The sequence below is a fragment of the Pelodiscus sinensis genome, chromosome 26 (genome assembly GCF_052426305.1).
Source record: "Pelodiscus sinensis isolate ZL-2025 chromosome 26, ASM5242630v1, whole genome shotgun sequence".
NCBI lineage: Eukaryota > Metazoa > Chordata > Testudines > Trionychidae > Pelodiscus > Pelodiscus sinensis.
In genome coordinates, this window is record NC_143077.1 from 1,715,001 (window position 1) to 1,741,224 (window position 26,224).

Below are 26,224 nucleotides of genomic sequence, written 5' to 3' on the forward strand. Positions count from 1 at the left end.
GATGAGAAATCAATAGGAAATGCTTTTTAAAAAAAAAAGCAATAGTTTCTAAGCGTGTATGTATTTTAGGCCCCATGGTAGGTTTAAACTAAATTTAATGATAATTGTATGTTGTTGTTGTTTTTTTCAAATAACCCGTTTGTCTTCCTGTCACATCTCTTTGCAGAATCCAGATTCCAAAATGATGCAAATCAACCTGACTGGATTTTTGAATGGGAAAAATGCTAGAGAGTTCATGGGTGAATTGTGGCCATTGCTGTTAAGTGCACAAGAAAACATTGCTGGTATTCCTTCTGCTTTCCTGGAGCTGAAGAAAGAAGAAATAAAACAAAGACAGGTAAGATTTTAATATAGCTGTTTAATTTATAAGTAAATTACTGAGTGCTGTTTTTTTATTAGCTGCAATCACAAGAAGTTTGGTATGCTAAGTACTTTTCTGTTTTCATGGGAAACATATTCACTTCTGCTTTCTAGCAGGAATTAGTTGTAGTGCATATAAAATATATATTTGCATCAATCTTACTTAAATATAGGACTGGAAGGGACCGCAAGAGTTCATCCAGTCCTGTTCCCTGCACTCATGGCAGGGTTAAGTATTATTCTAGACTATTCCTGACACGTGTTTGCTAACAATCTCCCTCAGCAATTTATTCCAGTGCTTAACCACCTTGACAGGGAATTTTTCCTGATGTCCAACTTAAACCTCCCTTACTGCAATTTAAGCCCATTGCTTTTTGTCCTAGCCTCAGAGGTTAAGAACAACAGTTTTTTCTATGTACAGTAGACTTCCAGTAATCTGGAACCTATGGGACCTAGGTGGTGCCGGATTATCAGATATGCTGGACTATAAGGAGGTACTATAAACTGGTTATATACTGTATACATTATATACTGTATATAAAGTGTTCTTAACCCTTTTTATTGTACATACTGTATACAGTATACTGTAATGTTTTTGTTTTTTTAAGCCTTTTTTACCCTTTTTGCTCAGTTCAGCTGCTGCCGCTGTTACCTTGTGACTCATTTTTTGCTGAAGCTCACTCACTAGGCTCTTGCCATTTTGATGCCGGACTATCAGAAGTGCCGGACTATTGGAGTTTTACTGTACTTGAAACAGTTATGTCCCTCTTGAGTATTCTCTTTTTCAGAGGAAATAGTTTTTGTTTTTTCCAACCTTCCTTCATAGGTCATGTTTTCTAGATCTTGAATAATTTTTTGTTGTTTTCTCACTGTCCCCAATTTATGCACATCATTTCTGAAATGTGGCACCCACAACTGGACACACTACTCCAGTTGAAGTAATAGAATAGAATTAATTCTTGTGTTTTGCTTACAACAATTTCTACTTGTGGTCCATTATGACTCCCAGAACCCTTTCTGTAATACTTCTTCCTAAGCAGTCATTTCACATTTTGTATGTGTGCAACTGGTTTTTCCTTTCTAAATAGAGTACTTTGCATTTGTCCTCATTGAATTAGTGCTTACTTCAGATCATTTCTCCAGTTTGTCCAGATCATGTTGTACTTTAATCCTATCATCCAAAGCACTTTCAACTAGGGATGTGACTTGTCGACTACCCCATAAATCTAGGTTTATCGGGTAGTCAAGTCACTACTCGACTAGTCACTCTCCCCCTCCTTCCCCCCCCTTGCTCCCTCCTTGCTACCTCTATATCAGAGGCACCAAGAGCCAATGCTGTGGGGAATCGGCTTTTAAGCCTCCACGGGGAGGCAGAAGTTCAGTGGGGAAACAGTGCGAGTGGGGACCCAACTGCTGTGCCTCTCCCTTTGAAATGTACAGGAGCCGCCATGGCTCCTGTACATTTCAAATGGAGAGGTCCAGTGGGGATAGTGAGTAGTCTATGGAAATTCCATTAGCTGATTGATCGAAATTTAGCATCCCTACTTGCAGCCCCTCTCAGCATGGTATAATCTGCAAACTTTATAACTACTCTTGGCCATTATCTGAATTGTTGATGAAGATGTTGAATAGAACCGGAACTGATCCCTACAGAACCCCATTCATCATGCCCTTCCAGCATTACTGTGAACTACTGAGAACTTCTCTCTGGGAACAGTTTCCCAACCAGTTATGCATCCAGCTTATAGTAGCACCATATATGATGCATTTCCCTAGTTTGCTCATGAAAAGGTCATGTCAGACAGTATCAAAGCATTACTAAAGTCAAGATACACCACATCTGCTGCTGACCCCAAACATAATGTTTGTTTTTCTGTCAAAGAAAAGCCATTCGGTTGGTTTGCCACAATATGTTCTTGTCAGATCCATGTTGTTACTTATCGCCTTATCTTCTACAGGTTGGAGCTCTCTGTTCTGGCACCCTCTGGACCTGACCAGTCCCAGACACAGGAATTTGCCTCCAAACCCGCCACCCCTCCCTGTTGTTGGCTTCTTCTTGCCTAGGCTCTGGCACTGCCGCTGGCCCCGCTGGGGCTTCCCATTCCCCTCTGCTGCACGGCTCCCGGCTGCATTGTCAGACCTCTTTACCCCTGGGCTCTTTGGTCCATGAACATACGTGGTCCTGCTGGACTGCATAGGTTGCCGGACCAGAGAGTTCCAGTTGAGGGAGGTGCAATTCTGTAGATATTTGCTTTTTTATCTTTCCAGTATAGAAGTTAAGGTGACTGGTCTATAATTCCTTGAGTTGTCCTTATTTCCCTTTTTATAGATGGATGCTATATTTGCCCTTTTACAGTCTTGTGGAAACTCTCCTATATTCCATGACTTTTCAAAAATCATGACTCAGATATCTCCTCAGTCAGCTCCTTGAGTTCTCTATGATGCATTTCATCAGGCTCTGGTGACTTGAAAACATCTAATTTGTCTTAATAATTTTTAACTTGCTTTTTCCTATTTCAGCTTATAATCCTACCTCATTTTCGCTGGCATTCACTATATTAGACATCCAATCATCACCAACCTTCTTGATGTAAAAAAACAAAAAAGAAGTCATTAAGCTCCTCTGTCACTTCCACATCTTGTTATTTTCATCCTTTCTTTGAGTAACAGCCCTACTCTGCCCTTGGTCGTCATCTTGCTTCTGATATGTTTGTAGAATGTTTTCTTATCACCCTAGTTTGATCTCATTTCATGCCTTGGCTTTTCTAATTTTGGCCCTACATATACTTGAGTTTTGTTTATATTCATCCATTGTGTAAAAATATAATTGAAAGCCCCCTTTCCCCACAAATTTAAGGAACAGCTGGCCAAAGACTCAGAGTAATAGAAATTTATAAGTACGTCAAAAGCAGGAAGCCTGCTAAGCAACCAATGGGGCCAATTGGGCTGATCGAGATGCAAAAGGAGCACTCAAGAATAACAAGGCTGTTGGGGTATGTCTACACTACCCTCCTAGTTCGAACTAGGAGGGTAATGTATGCATACCGCACTTGCTAATGAAGCCCGGGATTTGAATTTCCCGGGCTTCATTAGCATAAGCGGGGAGCCGCCATTTTTAAATCCCCGCTGCTTCGAACCCCGTGTAGCGCGGCTACACGGGGCTCGAACTAGGTAGTAACGGTAGTTCGGAATAGGCACCCTAGTCCGAACTACCTAGTTCGAGCCCCGTGTAGCCGCGCTACACGGGGTTCGAAGCAGCGGGGATTTAAAAATGGCGGCTCCCCGCTTATGCTAATGAAGCCCGGGAAATTCAAATCCCGGGCTTCATTAGCAAGTGCGGTATGCATACATTACCCCGCTAGTTCGAACTAGCGGGGTAGTGTAGACATACCCTGGCAGAGAAACTAAACTAATTCTTTGCATTGGTCTTCATGGCTGAGGATGAGAGGGAGATTTCCAAAATTGAGCCATTCTTTTTAGATGACAAATTTGAGAAATTGGCCCATACACATTGATAAACTAAACAGTAATAATCACCAGAACCAGATAGCATTCATCCAAGAGGTCTGCTGGAACTCAAATGTGAAATTGCAGAACTACTAACTATAGTCTGTAACCTAGCCTTTAAATCAGCTTCTGTACCAAATGACTGGAAGATACCTAATGTGATGCCAATTTTTAAAAAGGGCTTCACACAGTTACTGGCTTGTAAGATTGACTTCAGTACTGGGTAGACTATTGAAACAATGTTGTCAGATATATAGATGAACATAATTTGTTGGAGAAAAGCCAACATTTTTTTAAGGGGAAATTTTGCCACATCAGTCTACTAGAATACTTTTGAGAGGGAACGACAAGCATATGGATAAGGGAGATCCAGTGGATGTAGTGTGCTTAGATTTTCAGAAAGTCATTGACGAGATCACTCACAAAAAGCTCTTAAGCAAAGTAAACTGTCATGGGATAAGAGGAAAGGTCCTTTCATGGGTTGGTAATTGGTTAAAAGTCAGGAAACAAAGGGTAGAAATAAATGGTCAGTTTTCAGAATGGAGAGAGGTAAATAGTGGTGTCCCATGAAGTTCTGTTCTGGGATCAGTCCTAGTCAACATTCATAAATGATCTGGAAAAAGGGGTAAATAGTGGGGTGGCATCATTTGCAAATGATACAAAGTAACTCATGAGAGTTCAATCCAAGGCAGACTGCAAAGAACTATAAAAGGATCTCTCACAGCTGGATGACTGGGCAACAAAATGGCAGCTGAAATTGAATGTTGATAAATGCAAAGTAATGCGCTGTAAAAAATGTAATCTGAATTATACATATAAAATGATAGGGTCTAAATTAGCTGTTATCCTTCAGGTCTTGGAGACATTTTGGATAGTTCCTTGAAATTATCCACTCAGGGTGTGTCTAGACTACAGAGTTTTGTCGACAAAAGTGGACTTTTGTCGACAAAACTATACCTGTGTCCACACTACCGCTGAGTTCTGTCGACATAACGTCGACAGAACTCAGCAGTTTTGTCGACGTATGTAAACCTCATTTTACGAGGAATAACACCTTCTGTCAGAGTTTCTGTCGACAGAAGGTGTTATTGAATGGAAACTGTCCTTTGTGTCCAGACTACCATGTCGACAAAAACAGCTTGCTTTGTCGACAGAACTCAATGTAGTCTGGACGCGCTTTGTCGACAGTATCTGTCGACAAAACTTCTGTCGACAGAAGCCTGTAGTCTAGACGTACCCTCAATGTGCAGCAATAGTCAAAAAAGCAAACAGTGTTAGCAATCATTAACCATATAAAGAATGGAACAACTGTCATGTTGTCTGTATATAAATCCATGGTGCACCCACATCTTGAATACTGTTTGCAATCTCAAAATAAATATCTTGGGTTTAGAAAAGGACAAAAAAAATTTAGGGCTATGGATCAGCTTCCACATGAAAAGTTTTTAATAAGACGAGCTTTTCAGCTAGGAAAGGAGGCAACTCAGAGGATATGATGGTCTACAAAATCATGACTGTGGTGTAGAGCAAATAGATAAGTTGTTTACACATTCTCATAACACAAATAGGGATGTAAAATCCTGTTCAATGGGTTAACTGATTAAGGTGGTAGGAAGGGCTGCAGCAGCCTTTTGCCCATGGCTAACCATGGGCGGAGGGCTGCTTCGGGGTACCAGTTAACCGGTAAGCATCACCTGTCTTGTGGTTTTTTTGTTTGTTTGTTTTAAATGGCATTGGGGTTGATTTTGCTAATTTGGATGAAATTCACTGCAATGAAGAAGGTATAATTTTGATTTACTGCTAAAAAAAAAAAAAAAAAAAACTTTTTTGCCCAGGCTTGCTTCTGAACCAAGAGACACACAAGTTTTAATTTCACAACATGAAAAAAATTAAGTGGCTTTTAAAAGTGGTTATTTTTTTAGTTAACCTTATGCACTTTTTTATATACCAGTAACTCTAAAAATAGTCTCTTTTTTAATTCCCTGTTTGGACTACTTATTTTTAACTCACACATGAAGTTCTGTTTGGCTAAAGGTACCTGGTTAGGGTTTTATTCTTGGATCTGCCAAACATTTATTGGTTTCTAGTTCTGTAACTTTAACATGGTTCTTGTGATCAGTTTCTAGGGCAATACAGATGATACCTACTGTTTTGTATTTGAAAGTGTGAGAGCTGACACAGCAGTATTAGCTAACTTTTATTTTACTTGTGTCCCTATTGTTTAAAAGAACTGATGAAAAGTTGAAAAAAGTACACTCACTACTCCCTGGATATCAGGATAAAAAATAAAAGCTCTTTAGGGTAACTTCTGTTTCTGATGATGCTTCTGATGTAAATACACCATGTATTGTATTTTAGATTGAGCAAGAGAAGTTGGCTTCTATGAAAAAACAAGATGAAGACAAAGACAAGCGGGACAAGGAGGACAAAGACAGCAGAGAAAAAAGGGACAGATCCAGAAGTCCAAGAAGGTAGTATTAATACAGTCTTATTTTATGTACTTGCAATTCATGTTGGTCTTCAGAGTAGTGGGAACATTTCAGTGGAGATTCAACAAACTGGAATGTACCCTACAGAATTTTTGTAGGCAAAGACCAGTTTAGCTTGTTACTGAATATTAATAGTAGATACATAATTAGTGGGGTATTAGGGAATAGGTATTGCTTATAATGATAAAGATGTGCTCTCTGTGTGATAACACAACAGAAGAATACCCCGTGGTCCCAGAAGGGGAATACATTTCATTGAGATCTCATAACTAAACTGTGCTATCTTGTGAAAGTCTTGATGCTAATACAGGCATTAGTTTAGACTTAGTTCGCTAAGATTTTCTTGTTTGTGTGCTATAACAAGTTACTGTAGACATGATGTTTAATGTAAGTTTATGCAATGCAAACATATGGCTTTGTTTTGTATTGCAACCCAGTCTCTTAAATTGTTCATGACAGTCTTGCTAACTGGTGTGTTCTTTAGAAAAATTGAGACTTGTTCTTTTATCTTTTCCAGTTAGCAGTGAGAAAAGTGCATGGCTGATATTTGTATTTATAGCTAGGAAATTTAATGGGCATTCATTTATAATATGTGCTCCTATCATAACATGTTGTTTCTTTCCTAGACGCAAATCAAGGTCTCCTTCTCCTAGAAGGAGATCATCCCCAGTCAGAAGAGAGAGAAAGCGTAGCCATTCTCGATCTCCTCGTCACAGAACCAAGAGCCGTAGTGTTACTCCTGCACCAGAAAAGAAAGAGGAGACTCCAGAACCAGAGCCTTCAGTGCAAACAAAGGAAACTTTGATTCAAGAGGCAACATCAACTAGGCAAGAACCTGACTAAATTTTATCTTTGAAATTAGCTTGCCGTAGGGCATTATCATTCCCTTAATGGAATGGCGTTGTTAATTATGTTAATTACTGGTGTTCTTTTAGAGCTTTATAGAAAACAATTGCACTTAGGTCTGAAAGTGGTGGGTTGTTAGTTTTTTTTATTTGTTTGTTTTGCTTGCAGACCATTTTACGTGTGTCAGTATGGTCTTTATTCACTTGTTTCTACATGGAGAAATGAGAGTATATCTTTTTTGAATGCATACTGATGTTTCACTAATACTCTTTTGTTGCATTAATCTAGTTGAGTCTTTTGTCAGTGTTAAGTTTAGTTTAAATAAATGTATATTAAGGCTAGTTTAGCTTGATTTTTTTTCCCAGTATTTGTTGAAAATATCAAAAGCATCGCCCTCAGCTTCTGACTTCAGACTGGATAAAGAAAACTTCTAATGTACTGATTCAGTACTTGGAATTGGACAGCCTCGGCATTTTCTTAATGGCAGCCTAGAACTTTTTGACACATCAGTTTTCACTTGTCCTACTTGATTACTAATTTCCACTGTTCTTCGTTATCAGGTCATTCTGTGCAATGTTAATATGTGACTTATTCAATATACTTTTGATAGTGTGTTTCACGAAGATGAAAACCTAATTTTTATGACCATGGATGTAATTTTAATAGAAATTGAAAGTATGAACGCTAAACTCATGTTACTCACCACAGTCTCTTTTTTGAGTATGGTCCTTATTTTAGAAAGAACTATAACCTAGGTTGCTACAGATGGGACATGCTTACATTGTTTTTTTTATTTTAACAGTGATATCCTGAAAGTTCCCAAAACTGAACCTCTACCAGATACTAAAGAAACTTCCCCAGAACGAAATACAAAGAAAGAGAGAGATAAAGAAAAAGAGAAGACTCGTCAAAGATCTCCGTCCCGTTCCAAGTCAAAGTCACGGTCTCGCTCACATTCCCCTTCTCATTCTAGACCAAGAAGGCGTCATAGATCACGATCAAGGTAAAATTATTTTTATTTTACTTTGAGGATAAAGACCAGGAAACTAAATGATCTTTTCCGAAGTGGTCATTTAGAAACGCTCAAGTAGTTCTGTACACTCGAAATTCGGGGGGGGGGGGGGAGGGGACCTACGAAAGCTCATGATACCATCTACATGCTTTGTTAGTCAATATAAAGTGCTACCAGACCATTTGTTGTTTGTTTATGTGATGTTAGATAAAGGTGAGTCAATAGCATTCTTTACAGTAGTGACTCTCCTCAGCCAGAGATGAGCCTGCACTGGGTTAGGCTGAGTAAGAGGGAGGGGAGAAGAAATATTCATTTTGTCTTCGTCGTTCATCTTATCTTGGGAAAATGCATGATACGGACGGCAGTTGAAATGGGAGAGGGTACTGAATCCTGGATGTTTATTTGGTAGTTCCAGGTGATTCCTCACAAACTCCTTTAAGAACTAGGTGCAGTACTGGAGGAACTTGAGATCTAATTTTTTTTTCTTAAAAGGATTAATACAGAAGTTTTGGTTGGTTTGAAATTTGTTTGCTTGGTTTCTGGTGACTAAATCCACCCCATCCTGTGAAATTTAGGAGGTCACTGTTGAGTCTTCGAATGTTCATTGATTGATTGTGGCAGGTCTTACTCCCCTAGAAGGCGACCAAGCCCAAGGCGACGGCCATCCCCGAGGAGGAGGAGTCCTCCAAGGCGCATGCCTCCTCCACCCAGACACAGAAGAAGTAGATCCCCTGTGAGGCGGTAAGACTTTTTTTTTTGTAAATATGAAACTGCTGATAATTTGAAAGATGTCACAAGGTTTTTAAAAGTTTTAAAAACCTAAGTTAGTTGGAAAAATGTTTATGAAGAGTAATTGTACAATCGAAATCACCCATGGTTATTTTTTATATTCGAGTATGCAAAGTTATATAAAAGTCACTCTGTCTTGCTTCTGTCTTGCTTCATGTCTATGTCCCTCAGTAGTTAGGAAACAACACTTTTTAAAGCTAATGACACTTTTGTTCCAATAATCAGGAGTCTGATATAGTATCAAAAGATCATACATGTTGATTTCCTCTAATGGATGTTTTCTAACATTCATGAATGGTGATAGGTTTTATCTAGCAACCTTTAATTACTCATTCTGATACTTTCTTCAGTGGACAGTGGTGGTATTTCAAGTACCTAAAAGGCCGTTACAAGAAGGAGGGAAAAGAACTATTCTCCTTAAGGTCTGATGATAGTATAAGATAGCAATGGGTTTAAATTAAAGCAAAGGGAGGTTTAGGTTGAACATTAGGAAAAACGTCCTGTCAGGGTGGTTAAGCACTGGAATAAATTGCTTAGAGAGATTATGGAACCTCCATCATTGGAGATTTTAACGAGCTGGTTAGACAAACACCTGTCAGGCATGATCTAGGTGTATTGGTTAGTAGAGTCAACTACTCATGTTCTCCCCCTCCCTTGCCCCCGTTGCTTCTGTTTCAGAGGCATTTTAGAGGGGGAAGGGGGGAAGCAGGAGTCAGTGCTGGGGGGAGCTGGCTTAAAAAGATCCCAGCCTGGAGGGAACCAGTTTAAAAGCTGGTTTCCCCCAGCACAATCTCAGTGGTGCTTCCACCCTCCCCCACACGCTGCTGTCTATAAGAGGCAGCAGCACGGGGAAGGCGAGAGGAGGCTGCCACGAAGCAGCCGTTGCTCTTGTAGCAGCCCCTGATTGTAGTGCACCTGGTGCAAGCCCAATTCAGTTCTAGCTCCCACTGGGTATGTGGCTCTGCGTTTTAAATGTAATAAGAGCTGGGACTGAGCTTCCCTTATTGATTAATCGTGTAGTTAATAGAATTTTTATTGACTACAGGATTAGGGAAATACCCACTTCGTAACGTCCCTAGCTTGGTCCTGCCATGAGTACAGGGGACTGGACTTGATGGCCTCTTGAGGGTTCTGCCAGTCCTATGCGTTTGTTGAGATGGGTTTTTTTAATTTTGTTGTAGAAGTCTGGCCTTTGTGGTGGTTTCTGCTTGGGAACTTATGTCTCTGCCACTGTTTAAATAATTCTGGTGGCAGAGGAGCAAGTTGTTCCTGCTGCTTTGCCTGTCTGAAACCATGTGACTTTTAGCGAAAATTTATCTCGCTCAAGGTGGTGTTTCTTCTCTCCCTCCAGCTTCCAAGCCTATAAGCAATTTTCTTTGAGCCTTAGGGTTAATATTAGTTTGGAAAAAAGAAGATTAAGGGGGGACATGATAGCGGTTTTCAAATATCTAAAAGGGTGTCACAAGGAGGAAGGAGAAAATTTGTTCCTCTTGGTTTCTGAGGACAGGACAAGGAGTAATGGGCTTAAAGTGCAGCAGGGGAGGTTTAGATTGGACATTAGGAAAAAATTCCTAACTGTCAGGGTGGTCAAATATTGGAATAAATTGCCAAGGGAGGTGGTGGAATCTCCCTCTCTGGAGATATTTAAGAACAGGTTAGATAGACATCTGTCAGGGATGGTGTAGACGGAGCTTTATCCTGCCTTGAGGGCGGGGGGCTGGATTCGATGACCTCTTGAGGTCCCTTCCAGTCCTATTATTCTATGATTCTATGAATATTTTGTAGCCTAATTCTGAGGAAAAACAAAAAGTAACATTTGTAACAAATTGTTCAATTATAGTTTGAAAATAACTGGAAACATTCCTTTGTGTTAGCCTCTTCTGTGATATAAGCATTTGAGGCTGTGTGCCAGTTTTTTTTGGAAATGCTACTGTATATTTCTATAGAGATATGCTTGCAGAAATGTGAAATATGCTTAAACTGACTTAATTAATGTTATCTTTGTATTTGCAGGAGAAGACGGTCATCAGCATCTTTATCTGGAAGCAGCTCTTCTTCTTCTTCTTCACGCTCTCGATCACCGCCAAAAAAACTACCCAAAAGAATTGTATCCAGTCCTCCTCGTAAAACACGTAAACTGTCTCCTTCGGCAAGCCCTCCGAGGCGAAGGCACAGGCCTTCCCCACCAACAAGTCCACCTCCAAAACCACGCAGATCTCCCACACCTCAGCAGCCAAGTCGTGGAAGGAAAGTCCGTGGCTCTATTTCTCCTGGCAGAGCTTCAGGTATAGTCAGCTAAATGTGTGCTTTCCCAAGTTGTCTTAACTACTTGACTCTTTACTGTCTCATAGTTATGTACTCCTTGCTAGCTAAAGACTTGACTGCTTCAAAATTTCTACTTGGTTTCCGTGCCATAATTTCAAAGTCAAATAGTGTATACCAGTCAAATGTTATCTAAAAGCACAACATATTTTTCTCTTTAGAAAAATCTGCCGAGAAGCTGACGTCTAAAATGTATACAATTCATATGAGGCAGATGTCAACTGGCATCATTCATGAAACTTTCACTTATTTTGTATTGATAATTTGTGCTAAATCATTTTACGTTGCATTTAAAACCATTCAACTTTTTCTTATCTCTTTCTTAGATTTGTTATCTTTTGTCTTTTAGCACCTAAACATAAGAGTATTGAAAAAAGGGAGTCTCCCTCACCAGCACCAAAACCTAGAAAAGTAGAATTATCAGAATCAGGTACGTTTCTTATTTACAATGGCTTTCCTTTAATGGTATGAAAATCAAGAAGGGGCACTTTTTTCTCAAGTGTGTCCTTGAGATGGAGTGGTTTGATAGTAGCATTGGAGATAGGGTTTTAGAGAGACATTCATAGAGGACATAAAGCATCTAATTCACATTAACTCACTCTTATGATTCTTTGAAAACCCTACTTAAAAAGCATATCCAAAGAAAGATACAACACAAAAAAATTAAATAGTACCACCTGATCAGCACTGTTTCACTAACACACTTGGTCATTTGTTACTTTATTCATATAAATATGCAAAAGTAAAAATTAAATGTTACTTTTTTTTTTTCAGAAGAAGACAAAGGTGGCAAAATGGCTGCAGCAGATTCTGTACAACAGAGACGTCAATACAGAAGGCAAAACCAGCAGTCTTCATCTGGTACAATAATATTTTTGTGATTTTTAAGAAGATATTTTACTTTAATGATTAAATATATGTTTATAATGGTTACCTTTGTACTGCTAAATTCAGATGTACTTAGTTTTGTGTGTGTGTGTACACAACAATGCTATTGTAAAATTAATCACTAGTTACCACACTTTACCAAAATGATTTTTTTTTATTTACTGGTGACCAAGTAGAATTTTGCAGGCAAGCAGAATTGTGGGAGTTTTTATTACCCATTTGTTACAATATTTATTAATAGTAAAGCATTTTATTATCATGTAAAATCCAACAGTTTTCCTGTGGGCCAGTGACCTCTTTGCTACTACTGATTCTTCTGATACTTACCCCAGAATTATGTATTCTGGGGCATAGCCAGATACTCCAGAGTTGGCAGTGGATTTCAGCATTTTTCTTCTGTTCGTTGCCTCGTTTGCCTGTTGTTTACTTGGAATATTTTTGCAGAAAACTCTGTTTTGTGTCTGGTTTCACAATTCATGTTGTAAATTATTTTACAGGTCTGAATTGCTTTTGCCAGTTCTGTTGCTACATACGATTGGCTCAAAAGTTTTTATCAAAGCTGTTGAACACAGCATCTTTCAGTTTGTTCTCCAGCTAATTTTCTTCAGTATTGTGCAGCTGCATATCTTGAGTGGGTTCTGCAACATGTATCTGAAATTCATTTCTTATTTACACACACTTTTGCACCGATTTAAATGTGTATTTTTGAAGCAGTTGTAAAACCAGTTCAAGATTGTGTCTAGACGCATTTTTATATAATGTAACCAAATACACACACACACACGTGGATGCAGGTTACATTTGCTTCAGAAACAGCCTTAGTTAAACTGACATAATCCTTGGCTATGTCTACACTGGCCCCTTTTTCGAAAGGGGCATGCTAATTTTAAAGTAGGAATAAGAGATCCTCTGGAATAGGGCATTATTCCGGAGGATCGGGCCAGTCTAGACGCTTTTTTCCGGCTTTTCCCCAAGCCGGAAAAAAGCAGCGGACATCTTTATTTAAATCCCCCGTGGATTTCCCTATTCCGAAGTTTAAAATTAGCATGCCCCTTTCGAAAAAGGGGCCAGTGTAGACGTAGCCCTTGTGTAGTCAAGGCCTAAAGTTGCTTCATGTCTTAGTTTGTTTTGAAATTTATGTAAAACGAGTTGATCTCCCTAATCATATAACCATACTCTTACACTCTGTGAAATAGTGTAAATATTTTTGGAAACAGAAATCACAACTGTCTTCTGCATGAAGATAGAGCAATATGGCTCTCTGTAATTGCACAGAAATACATGGTATGAACCACTTTTCAGTAACACGTTCTTTTATATGCATAGATTCTGGTTCATCATCTTCCTCTGAAGACGAACGACCAAAAAGATCGAACGTGAAGAATGGTGAAGTGGGTAGGCGCAGACGACACTCGCATAGTCCATCACCTTCTCCACGGAAACGGCAAAAGGATTCTTCCCCTCGGTAATTGCTTTCTTCAGCTCAGCACAGCTGAAGTTTAACAATGACAATCTATCACTTACAAATGAACTAACTTTTATCTCTTGATTTGTATTACATCATTGCCAACCAACAGAACCATTTGGCATGACCCTTGTGCAAGGGCTATGCGAATACCATAGAAGATAGTCGGTATGCCCAAAATTTAGATTTTTGAGGTGAAGCAAGCTCCTTGATACTAGTGCTAGATCTTGTTTGTGTGACTATTAGACCAGATCCAAGACCTATTAAAGTTGATGGGCTTTGGGCCAGATCCTTACAGTTTATAACAGGAGGGATTTTTTCCAAGCTCATGCAAAGGGATTGATTTGATCTTTGCACAAGTGTTGAGAATTACTTAGAATCTTGTGCAAGCGTGTTTGTCTTTGCATCAAGAAAATCTCTGGTAAGTGGAATTTTTGACTTTGTGTTTTTCTCCACTGCTGTCAGGATGCAGATGGGAAAGAGGTGGCAATCACCAATGATTAAAAGGTTGGTTAGAAATTAATCAGATAATTACGATTCGATTTAAAATCATTCTAGGAACCTATTTTAAAGAATAGAACTAGAAACTCAAACTGTATGCTTCATTTTTTTTCTTCCAACCATGAAATTGTTTTAGATCTGCCATATATCCATAAATATGTTGGGTAACTGGTTGAAATAAGCTAAGAGATAATGCCAGGTTTTTTAATGGCATTGCTGTATAAGATGCTTCTCAAAGTTACTCTTTTGGTTTTTTTTTTTTTTTTTGAATGACAATAAAACGCACTAATGGGAAATGTAATGTTAAAAATCAAGCTATATAAATCAGATACGAAGAGGAGATAGAATGGGAATCTTAGAACTTCCATCTTCTCTCTGTTGTCTTCCCTATTTACTGTGTGTCCTGGAACAGTCTGATTTAGTACTGGGACTGAAGTTAACTGCTCCTGCAAAAAAAAAAAAAAAAAAAAAAAGAGAGTAGATGCCTCGCTACTGTCTAGAAAAGTGCTAATTTTAAACTTAAGAAAAAGAGAACCTGGATCTTTAAGTTTATTCACACCAGTCATTCAGTCTGAATGATTAATCTATAATGATTGCAACCATATTCTGGTTAGGTTTTAACACATTTTGCTAAATTTTAGCCAGATGAAATGTGACTAAATTCCTCAACTTCAAGTACATTTATTGAATTTGCCAGTCTTTTATCAGTTGCATATAGCAGTTGTACTTGAATTTCAGGACAGCATCCTTTATTTTACAAAAGTATACATTTGGCTGAGTGCTTCTATGTCAGTCTATTTTCTCCTAATCTGTTTTTATATGAAATATTTGAGGTATTACTGCTGAATATTTTTAGCTTAGTTATATTTGAAGATGGCTTTTTTTCAGCTCACATTTTGTTTAGCTTTCGATAAACACTAGCTGCAAAAATGTTTAGCTCTTGATATGAAAAAACATAACAGTGCTATTTGAATGAAATATTAGCTGACTGTTTATATTGATTAAATATCTCTTCTGCTCTTGAAAGGCTGCCTTGCACTTCTAAGCTTTTGTTACCATTTTGCGTATTATCATTAAAAAGCTACATTTTCTTTCTCTCAGAATTTAAACTTGTTAAGCTTTTCAGAAGTTATGGGGAAGCACACTGGGTCCAGCTTTCCCCAGATAAGTTTACTGCAGATCTTTTTCTTCAGTGAGAGTGGTGTCTGGCCTTCTGTACTGTGAATATTTTAAAGGCAGTATAGCAGTATCTTAGCACCAGCTCTAGTTTCCTTAACCTGTGCTCTCACTAAAGTGTTACTTTTTAGCACCGGCAAATTTTAAGTTTGTTTAGGAAGTTTTGTCTGCCTGAAGTTCCTAAAGTTGGCAGTCATTATGATCTATCCCACTAAGTTAAATATCTCCTTGGTCTAGTGAGTTTGAAGATGCCTTAGAAAACTGAACTGTGGTAAGGTAGAAAGACTCCTTATAGCTTTTCTATCTCATACTCTGATGTATCATTTTTTTGTATCCTTTTTGTCTTTTGGGCATCATCACTGTCTGATAGTGTTTGCATCTAATAGAGTCTTGTTTGGAAGACAAGTGTGTGAACCAGCTTAGCTTTATGTAGAAGAGATGACATCTCAGGAAAAACTTTAAGCATCAGGTATGAAGTTGTGGGGTTTTTTAAAGCAACTCTTCTGTTTCCTCTAGTAGGAGGAGGAGGAGTCCATCACCCCCACCTGCCAGAAGACGACGTTCTCCTTCTCCTGCCCCTCCTCCAAGGCGGCGCAGATCGCCTTCATTGCCTCGCCGAAGGTAACTTTTATTCCTTGGTTTTTATTACTCCTGAAGAGCTCTGCAAATCTTGTGTGGCAATACCCATTTAAAAAACAATAACAAATGCCGTGATTGATTGAGCAAATGCCTTTTCCGAATAGTCTCTTATTGATGGGAAATCGTTTAAAAAAACATTTTCAGTGGGGGATGTGCTCATCTGTTGAAGTGTGAGTGATGAGTGTAGCAAGCAATAGCTCCACTTGCCTAATCTTGAAGCGGCTGTTGGGGAGGGTACAGTGTAATATGCTGTTGGAGGTCCTCAAAACTGCTGTCATCATTTTAAAGTGGAACGCAGAGGCATAGGATCTTTTGTTTGCCAAAATGCACATCTATACCTATTGGCAACTAGCTAGCGTGAAAACTTAATACCATGTACATGACTCTTCAACTTCTTCATGTCGGCTTTCTAGGTCTCCATCACCACCACCACGCAGGCACTCGCCAACTCCCAGAAGATATTCTCCTCCAATACAGAGACGATATTCTCCTTCCCCACCGCCTAAGCGAAGAACAGCTACTCCCCCTCCAAAACGAAGGGCATCACCTTCGCCACAGCCCAAGCGCAGAGTCTCTCATTCTCCACCACCAAAACAGAGAAGTTCTCCAGTCACAAAGAGACGTTCCCCATCGCTGCCTTCCAAGCATAGGAAAGGTTCTCCTTCCAGCAGGTCTAATCGTGAAACCCGCTCCCCACTACAGAGTAAACGGCATTCACCTTCTCCACGGCCTAGAGCTTCTCATACCTCCGCGAGTCCACCACCACTGCGAAGGGGAGCTTCATCCTCGCCCCAGAGGAGACAGTCTCCATCTCCAAGCACTAGACCTATCCGGAGAGTGTCAAGGACCCCAGAACCCAAAAAGACAAAGTAAGAGACTTAACTTGTGGCTATCGGCACATGGGAATAGCAAAAGCGAGGGTGTGCACTAGCATGGAGGGGTGTCAGTATTAGGTCTTCATGACACTGTACTCCAGTGGTCCCCAACCTTTTGGGGCTTCCGGGGGTGGGGCTGCTCACAGGCCAGGCGCCTGGGGGCGGGGCTGCGGACGCGCCTGGGGGCGGGGCCACCCATATGCTGCGTGCCTGGAGCTGGCACCACCCATGCGCTGCACTCCCGGGGCTGGCGCCGCAGCTGTGCTGCATGCCCAGGGGTGGGGCCGCCCATACGCCGCGCGCCTGGGACTAGAACAGCCCATGTCCAGTGCGCCCAGGGGCAGAGCCGCCACCACCCATGCGTTGCGTGCGTGGAGCCGGCAGCGCCCATGTGCCACGCGCCCAGGTCGGGGCCACCCACACGCTGCAAGCCTGCGCACCCAGGGCCGGCGCCACTGCTGTGCCATGCGCCTGAGCCGGCACCTCCCATATGCTGCACGCCGGGGCCGGGGCCAGCACAGACCTCGCACCGCTCACCCGGGGCTGGGTCCACCTAACCGCCGTGCACCCGGGGCTGGCACTGACCATGTGCTGCGTGCCTGGGGCCGCTGCCACCAATGCGCTCAGGGGCTGGCTCCCACCCGTGCGCCTGGGGGCGGGGCCAGGCCCGATCACTTGGCGGGTGCATAGAAATGGCCTGGCGGGCGCCCTGGCACCTGTGGGCACCGCATTGGGGACCACTGCTGTATTCGCTATCGGCCCGTTTGCTTCTCTAATGTGCCATTGGTGTGGTGGTAAAATAGTAGCCATGTTGAATTTCTATCCGGTGCGAGGAGAAGGCAGCCAATTGTGAACAGAAAATCACTATCTTTTGGGTTGCCAATCTGCAGTGCTTATTTAGATCTTGGATTTACTTTTTACTGTCGTTCTCATGAAGAATTCCAGTATAAATGTGTAGAGTTGAACTCTGTGGGAAAGGGTTTAATATGGACAGATAGTAGCTCAGCAGTGGCTCTAATGGTGTATCTCAGGGGTCTGCAACCTGCGGTTCACTAGAGCGCCAGATATGGCTCTTCTGAAGCTCAGGCCCAGCCCCTTTTACTCCCCCTGCAGCAGGGAGCCTGTGCTGGCGCTACAGCCTTGTGGTCCCCTGCAAGATTAGCGCACCAGTGCCGGCTTCCTGAAGAGGAAGGGGGGATGCCCCAAGGTAGCCAGAAACAGGGTGCTTGGTCCAGCCAAGGGAACAGCAACGAGCTGATGCGCTTCCTGGAGGCTTTTCCTGCCGTTTCCATAGCACCGGGGAAGGCTCTGGTGCCTGGGAGCGGCACACAGCATAAAAATAAGTGGCCCCCAACCCCTCATGCTGAGACCCCATACCCCAATCTGCTCCTGCACCCTTCCCCTGGCCAGACCTCGCATCCTTATCCCCTCCTGCACCCCACCTCCTGCCCAGATCCTCCATCCCCATCCCACTCATTGGCAGCTCTGTTCCGCACACTTAACCCCTCATTTTTGGCCGTACTCCGGAGCCGGGGAGGGGGCACAAATCACAAATTCCACTAACCCTGGAACCCCAGAAGAGTAAATGTGCCCTGAGGCCTTGAACCTCAGTCCCCCTGCATCTCCCTCGACCATGGGGCTGGAGCACCACAAGTGTGAAGTGTTTCAGTTGGGGGCCGCATCAGCGAGGGTTGTGGGTTTTTGGAGGGTTGTGGTCTGGTTTTGTTTTGGTTTTTTTTTTGTGTTGGTTTTTTTTCCTTGTGTGGTTCCTGAGTGATTTTTGGTTCCCCTACCCTGCCATAAATAAAGGTAATGTGGAAACGTTTTGTGTTGGACATAATATTTTACTTTATTTAAAAATGAAGCCTGGCCAACAAGCCCCCAGTTGGGGTCCAGTCCCCATCTGGCTGCAGCATCCTCATACTCCTGCACCACCACCCCACACACCCTAACTCTGTGCCTTGATCCCCCATAAACCCCAACCCAGACTGCTGCACCCCCACATCCCCAGCCCCCTGCCATAATGCTGCTTCACCCTCCACACACCCTAGCCCCATGTTCTGAGCCTATCATACGTGCAAACCCCCTGACCTGAGCCCCTCATACACCCCAACCCAGCTTCCTGCATCCCGTATCCCCAAATCTTGCCCATGACATTAGAAGACAGTCTGAATGCATGCATGAAGCTTGAGTTGACTAGTTATCATGTAAACTCCCAAGAAATGCTCAAAAATATTCAGCAGCAGAAGTCCTGTTAAAGTCTGTGAGTACAATGTTTCATTTATGCTATTATTAATCATTGTCGGTTATCAATAAGTTTAAGTTGTATATCTTCAGTCATGCAAATGGGAGTTCTTGTACAGTTCTTTGCTGACCGCTTGTCCTGAATTCTGATGTAGTTTGGCTCTTTGGTTTGAAAAGGTTGCTGACCCCACACTGCAGTAAATTCCAGCGGCTTGGCTGTGCCAGCTGACTCAGGCTAGGAGGCTGGCTAATTGCAACGTGGACACTTGGGCTAGAGTCCAGGCTCTGACACTAGACATCAGTTAAACAGCCTCTTAGCCAGAGTCGGCTGGCAAGGGCCAGCCACTAGCGTCTAATTGCAGTATAAATAAACCCTTTGTGGCCATGGTTAGTTACAGAATAATTGTTAGTTACCTTGTTTGCGTGTACTGTAGAAGGCACAAGGAGTCCTAAGTGTTAATCTTCTATTTTTAAGGGCTTCCACACCAAGTCCGCAGTCTGTGAGAAGGGTGTCTTCATCCAGGTCTGCGTCAGGATCGCCTGAGCCAGCACCTAAGAAACATCAAGCTCCTTCTTCCCCTACTCAATCTCATTCCCCTTCCACTAACTGGTCGCCACCACATGTGAAAAAGGAGAGTCCCACACAGAGTCCATCTCCTGCACGGGTATGTTTCCAAGAAAAGCCTCCAGAGTGTGTTGTGGGGTGTATTGCTCTTAGCTAGTTTTGCTTATTATGTGTATTTAAATACAGCTTCTTTTAAATGATGGGATGGCAGCAGCTGCTCCATGAACACAATTGTAAGTTGTCAACATCTTAGTTCTGTTGAGTTTTCTTTTCTTTTCCAGAGATCTGAAGTGACTGTCCTACGCTAAATTGTATGACTTGGGTTATTCAGCAAATGGGCTTAATCACCAAGCCATCTGATCTTTGTGAGGAAAGAGGTTTTATTTGTGCATCAGAGCTCAGTGCACAGCTCTGCCATGCATATCTCCAGCAGAGAAGTAAGGGGTTTCTTTTCGTTGCAGAATTCTGACCAGGAAGGTGGTGGGAAGAAAAAGAAGAAAAAGAAGGATAAGAAGCATAAAAAGGATAAGAAGCACAAGAAACATAAAAAACATAAGAAAGAGAAGGCTGCGGCTGCTGCGGCAGCTGCTGCTGTGGCTGCAGCCGCTACGTCATCAGCCCAAGAAGACCCAGAAGCAGAGACGGAGCCCAAAAAGGTTGGCTAAGTAAATCTGATTTCAAAAGCCAGTGAGTGAAATGAATGACTATATTTACAAGGGTATTTGATACTAATATATGATTTTGACATTATCTGTTCAACTCCCAAATTCTTTGAAGGCAGGGCTTGAATCATGCTACATCTGGATACATTTTACAATTTAAGTTCAAGTTGCCTCTGCCTATTGCCTTCTTGGAATGCAAAGGCCACTGAATGACTCCAGTTAGAGGTTTGTAACCTCCATGTCTCGTCCTTCCCATCATCCCTTCCCAAAAATCAGTTCCATGCTCTCCTCCTCAGAAGCTATGAATGAGCATTGTATGCGTTACGTTCCCCTTTCTACAAAGGGGTAAATATGTGGCTCAAGCTTCAGTTTAAAAAATCCACTTTATAAGGTGAAATAAATCCACGGTAAGCTGAGACATCAGGCTTTCGTTTTATTTTAAATATAACTGTCAAGTGGATTTTTTTAGAGTTAAATATTCAAGGAACACAAAATCTGCAGACCCACACTGAGCTTTCCATTAATGCTTTTACAAACAATATCTGCTACAGTTTCATGCCAGATTTGCAGCACTGTGATCCTGAATGCAATATTGATTTGTCTACACTGAGAAATATGGAAAGCAAACAAATGATATAAATTGTGGGTATTTATTATAATTTGTTTTAGCAACCTGACCTGTTAAAATCATTGTAACTATACAAAGTTAGGTTGAATCACTGCTCAAAAATCGACAGCAAATAGTAAATCTCACAGAGCGAATGAGATTAGATTTTTAGTAAAAATACATTTGTTGTATTTCAGCTTCTCTGACATCGCTTGTTAGTTGTAGGCAGCAAACTACAGGTCTTTTGTGCAACGTTTTTGTGACATTATAGTAGAAGTGGTATCCAAGTGAAAAGTAGACCTAGATAAAATGTCTAATGTACACAACTTCTGCTTTTGATACTTCTAAATTATCTCTAGTTCAGGTATGTGTGCCTGTTAGTTGTGTATGTGCCTGAGCGCTCTTGATTGGAGATTGCAAAGTAGTGCTCGTGGATCTCTGTGGAACAATACCTTGTGTTTCGAACTTAGGGACAGAGACCGGTATGACCTCCCTCCCCCCAGCCCAGTTCCTTCTCACCTGCCTTCAGCTTAAGATGAGTGTCCCCAAGGGAAAGTCTCATTACCCACTAATGAGTCATTACTATCCCCTGCACCTACACTGGGGCAAATCCCAGCCATGAGTCCACCCGCCTGTAAGATCTGGCAAAGTATTATATCCCACAAAAGGGGATGGCCACTTCCTCCCTGCTGCAAAAAAACTCCATGGTGGTGTATGCATCTAGTGCAAGGTGCCATCTGGCTCAGTTTAAACCATGGGTGGGCAAAATTATGGCCAATGGGCCAGATACAGCCTGCTGAGCCACCGGGTACGGCCACGGGTGCAGTGGGAGCCTCAGCCAGGCTCCCTGTCTGTCTCGCCCCCGCACGCTGCTCAGAGCAGCCATTGCGGGGGCCATGTGTAAGTCTGAATGCTGTGAGCCTGGGGGAAGAGCAGGGAGAGGCTTCACATGCAACCCCTGTCCTCAGCACAGTTCCAAAGCTCTCATTGGCTGTAAAAGGCAGCTCGTGAAGTATCCCTCCCCCTAGGCTTGCAGTGTTCAGAGCAGCACATGGCTCTGCAGCTGCTCTGAGTGGCGTGCAGCGGCATGGAAGGCAGGGAGCTTGTCTGAGAAACCTGCTGAGCTGCTGGCCAGGAGTCACCCAGGTAAGCGTCTCCCCGCCATCGCCTGCCTCTGGCACGCTGGCCCTCCCCAATCCCCTGCCCCTCCCTCCCCTCTCCTGCCACCCTACCCCGTGTAACCCAGGCACTGCCCCCTTGTTCCCTGCCCCAGGTCACAGCCTCCTCCTTCACCCAACCCCCATCCCAGACCCCTCCTCCTTCATTAATGTCATGGAAGAGCGTGGCCCTTGACCACTTACCAAATTCTTGGAATGGCTCTCCATCAAAATTTACTGCCCACCCCTGGTGTAGACACTCTTCAGTACACAAGGAATCCAGGAATCTGGACTTTGCAGAAAGGCGTTTTCATCAGCAGCTCTTCAATTTCATGTTGCTAATTATCAGGCCTTGATGGTATGTTCAGAATTTATACATTTTACAACATGTGCTGCAAGCTGAGAGACCCATTTCAATCCCTCATTGCAGAGGGCAGTTTGGCACAACCACCTCTGCCCTAGATGCCGTCGATACAGTATCAAGACCCATAGCCATGGCAGTGATTGAGGAGGGCATTATTCTGGCTGCAGTCCTTTGGTCTTCCAAAAAAGTACAGTCTTCAGTCAAGGATCTCATTTGAAGGAACCGAGCTCTTCAGTGAGCCTCCACGCTCTTGAGGATTCCAGGGCTACCCTGCAGTCACTGGGAATCTAAGTAAGTGCCTGCCCAGAGATCCAGGCCATTCAAGTCCCATTAGCAGTCCACGTTAGCTAAATCCGAGGATGCCTTCAGGAGAAAGGAGCACGCTGTAGGAGGACCACCTGCTCCTTTCTTCTAGAAAGCACTTTTGACAGAATGGTTTTCCCCATTCAGTTCTCCTGCTCCTCCCTTTGAAGATTGACTGTCCCACTCTTTACCTGGGAAGATTGACTGGGAGCTGCTTACCTCAGGCAAGTGGGTACTGAAGTGTCAGAGAGGGTTACTCTGTCCATTTCCAGGGACCTAGCTCACAAAAAGCTCTTAAGGCCAAAGGTTCTGTTCCTCCTTCCTGTCTAATTAGAGCTGGTTCCACTACTGTTCAGCGGGAATGGATTCTGTTCCAGCGACTTCCCAGGGAAACAGAGGGTGGAGATTGATCCTTAAACTACTCTTTGTAAGCACAGCGCTCCAGAATGGTGACACTAGTTCTGATTCTCCCGCCTTTGGATCAAGGGGACCAGTTTGTTCTCCTTGGCCTACAAAACACCTCCTCTCATGTAGCCATTTACTCGTTGCTCATGCGCTTCCTGTGCTTCGGCATAGGAACAGTCGGCTGTCGACACTGAGCTCTTCCCTTCAGACTCTCCGTGGCTCCAAGAGTGTTTTGCAAAGGTCTTTTTGGTAGTGGCAGCTCCTGCCCATCACTGGAGGTCTCATTATGCCCATATTTGGACAACATGTCAATGTGGGTGAATCTCACAGAGGTCCAGACAGCTGCAGCAAAAGCATTTGCCTTGTTCTATTACTAGGGTAAATGTCATGGGAGCTGTTTTGGACTCTACAGCAGCAAAACCCTGCCTTCCCACAGATTTCCCTATCTGGCCTCATCTGTGTGCTGTAATTCAGCTCACAAGTGACCATGATACAAGGCTGCTTGGTCAGGGTAATGCTAGATAACAGGGCAGGGCAAGAGCCCAGTCCTCGTGCACAGAATATGTCCCATCAAACAGACACGTCGGCATCCACTCTGACATGGAGGAAGTACTAGCAAGTGTATGGAACTGCTGTCAGCTTCAGAATATCCATGTGAAGCATCAGTTCTTGCAGAGATGATTTGCCCTGAGCTCTGTTTCCCTGCAAGTGAGTTCCTCACCCCAACAGGAGCATCTCGTACAACTACAAGACAACGAATGGGAGCTCAAACGCAAGATGAGGTAGCAGTCTCACCTCATCCACCTCTGATTACCGGCCATTGAGGACACGCGGTTTGGGGTCCTTCGTCCATCCCAAGCCTTTCTCAGAATCCGCGTGGCTGCTGAGTGTCAGCCACGGAATGGAGCTGTTCTGACACGGTTCCGTCATGATTTTTGCTCCAGCAGAAAGCCCAGTTTTGCCCATACGGCTTACCACAGGCGGAGGGCTCACTTTCAGTCTTGGTGCTGTCTTCCATCTTCCCACGCCTTGGAAGTTCCACTCCTCAAGATACTGGCTTAGGTATTCAAATGACAGTGCATTTGGCTGCTGTCTCAGCTTTCCACTCATCTCTCAGCCAGATTCCTCAGAAGTTTGTGCAGTTTGCATCCTCCTGGGATCTAACATCCTAAGGAGGTCCCCTTTTGAGTTGATGGTCACCTTCTTTCTCTTCCATCTCTCCTTTAAAACTTCGTTCCTAGTCACCTTTTATATAGGGACAGAGTTTTACTATCCCCTCATTCCTGTGGTCTCCCAATATCTCATCAGCATATCACACGAATCAAAAAAATTTGCTTGCCTGTATTCTACCCTTCCAGAAATGTAGTAACTTTGCATCCCACAATTTTACATTTGCCATATTGCAGTGTCAGGGTGGCTGTTATCTGGTCTGACCCTTCATGTCTGCAGAAATAATCACTTCTGTATTTTTGTTTTAAGGAGACTGAGAGCGAAGCAGAAGATAACTTGGATGATTTAGAGAAACATCTGCGAGAGAAGGCACTGAGGTCGATGAGGAAGGCTCAAGTGTCACCACCATCTTAGGCTGAAACCTTTGATATAATGTACATTTTATTTGGTTTGTACTCCCAATTCAATTTCAAATTGCTACAATGTGTTTGAGCTTTAGAATATAACCTTTGTTGTATAATTGCTAGGTTGAGGTTCACCTTGTAAAGAAGGCATGGATTTACATTACAAAAGGCATCCACAGTGTACTAGTGACGTTCTTTCATTGACATTTATATAGAGTGAAACTTTTTAGAAGCAGTAAGATGGGTCAGTGGTTTTAAAAATGATTGGCAACTTCACAGTTTCTTTAAAATGTATCAAAATCTATACAAATGTTTATAAAGTGCTCACTTTTTATTTTTTTATTCATTTGCATTGCTACTTAACCTTTGATTTATAAGCTTGCCCAGAAATGAAACTTCAGTTGCCAGAGAAATACAGATGGATATTTTAATGCCATAATTGGTCTTTTGTTACCTGTGTAGTTGCCACTAAAGTGAATCAAGAACAGAAATCTAGAATAATATGTAAATGAAAGCATGTTGTTTGCCAGAACACTGTGGCTTTATATTGATGTAATAAGTTGATTTGGAACACTGGAATTTCATTTCTTTTTGGTTTTTTTGGTTTTTTTAAATGGGCAACTTCCTTATCAGCAGTCCCAGAGAAGTTCCATACTTAAATTTTGTTTGTGAAAAGATGTTGTAGTCCCATTCATGATTCTTGTCTGGTTGCGGTTCTTCTTAATGTTATAGGTAACTTTCAGAGCTATTGTCTTTGAAAGCTGGAAGGACCTGAATTTTGAATATTGTCATGTTTTCACTGTTTCTGTTTTTTTAACTAAAGCTATATAAAGCTTGTGGATTAAACAAAATAAATTTCTAAATTTAAAGAGTTGTTGGCTATTAATGCAAACACACATTTAAGCCTTTTCCTTTCAAACAGGGTCAATAAATATGTGGATGTTGAACACATATTTAAAATGCTGCACTGTGAAAAATGAGATTTTTATTTTTTTGTTAAAAAATGACTATCCCAGTTAGGGATGTAAAGGTTTAACTAGTTAACTGGTAAGCATTGCCTTACTGGCATGGAGCAACCTGGTTGTGCCCGCGGCCTGTATGTACCTGTCTGACTGCAAATGTCATGTATTTACTTGGAAGTTTTGTTGATTCAATGCTACCTTTCTGGAAAGGCAGATACATTGGATTATATAAGCTTCAGTTCTTGGAGTAATCAGAATTCATCACACAAATCTATTCTAAGTTCATTCCAAAAGAATTAAATGTAAAATGCACCTATTTGTAGTAAAACTAGAGATGAAACACAAATCATTGGGAGTTAAAAATATATATTTAGTAGATCAGAGAACAGAAGGGATGAGCAGCATGCTGTACCAAAAGATGGAATGGTAGATGATATGTTGAAGTGACAGCGGGATACACAAAATAATTTGATGGACATCTTCAATTAATCTGTATTTGCTGGAGTATTTTA

General features: G+C 42.1%; 1 protein-coding gene across 10 annotated transcripts in view; it reads left to right on the forward strand.

Annotated features, from left to right (window-relative positions):
• SRRM1 (serine and arginine repetitive matrix 1) overlaps positions 1 to 25,619 on the forward strand; it is a 32,353-nt gene extending 6,734 nt beyond the window's left edge. For 2 of the 10 annotated variants that reach the window (XM_075908973.2, XM_075908982.2), the window contains 16 exons: positions 167 to 337; positions 6,226 to 6,338; positions 6,983 to 7,183; positions 8,005 to 8,205; positions 8,836 to 8,955; positions 11,017 to 11,288; positions 11,675 to 11,755; positions 12,100 to 12,186; positions 13,540 to 13,678; positions 14,144 to 14,185; positions 15,872 to 15,976; positions 16,408 to 16,863; positions 19,589 to 19,778; positions 20,140 to 20,334; positions 21,976 to 22,093; positions 24,656 to 25,619. In XM_075908973.2, the coding sequence (XP_075765088.2) occupies positions 167 to 337; positions 6,226 to 6,338; positions 6,983 to 7,183; positions 8,005 to 8,205; positions 8,836 to 8,955; positions 11,017 to 11,288; positions 11,675 to 11,755; positions 12,100 to 12,186; positions 13,540 to 13,678; positions 14,144 to 14,185; positions 15,872 to 15,976; positions 16,408 to 16,863; positions 19,589 to 19,778; positions 20,140 to 20,334; positions 21,976 to 22,093; positions 24,656 to 24,663 (2,499 nt within the window). In that variant the 3' untranslated portion in view covers positions 24,664 to 25,619. The remainder of the gene's footprint in view (positions 1 to 166; positions 338 to 6,225; positions 6,339 to 6,982; positions 7,184 to 8,004; positions 8,206 to 8,835; positions 8,956 to 11,016; positions 11,289 to 11,674; positions 11,756 to 12,099; positions 12,187 to 13,539; positions 13,679 to 14,143; positions 14,186 to 15,871; positions 15,977 to 16,407; positions 16,864 to 19,588; positions 19,779 to 20,139; positions 20,335 to 21,975; positions 22,094 to 24,655) is intronic. The other 8 variants (XM_075908974.2, XM_075908975.2, XM_075908976.2 and 5 more) reach the window with 8 other exon arrangements.
• The last annotated feature ends 605 nt before the right edge of the window (positions 25,620 to 26,224 follow it).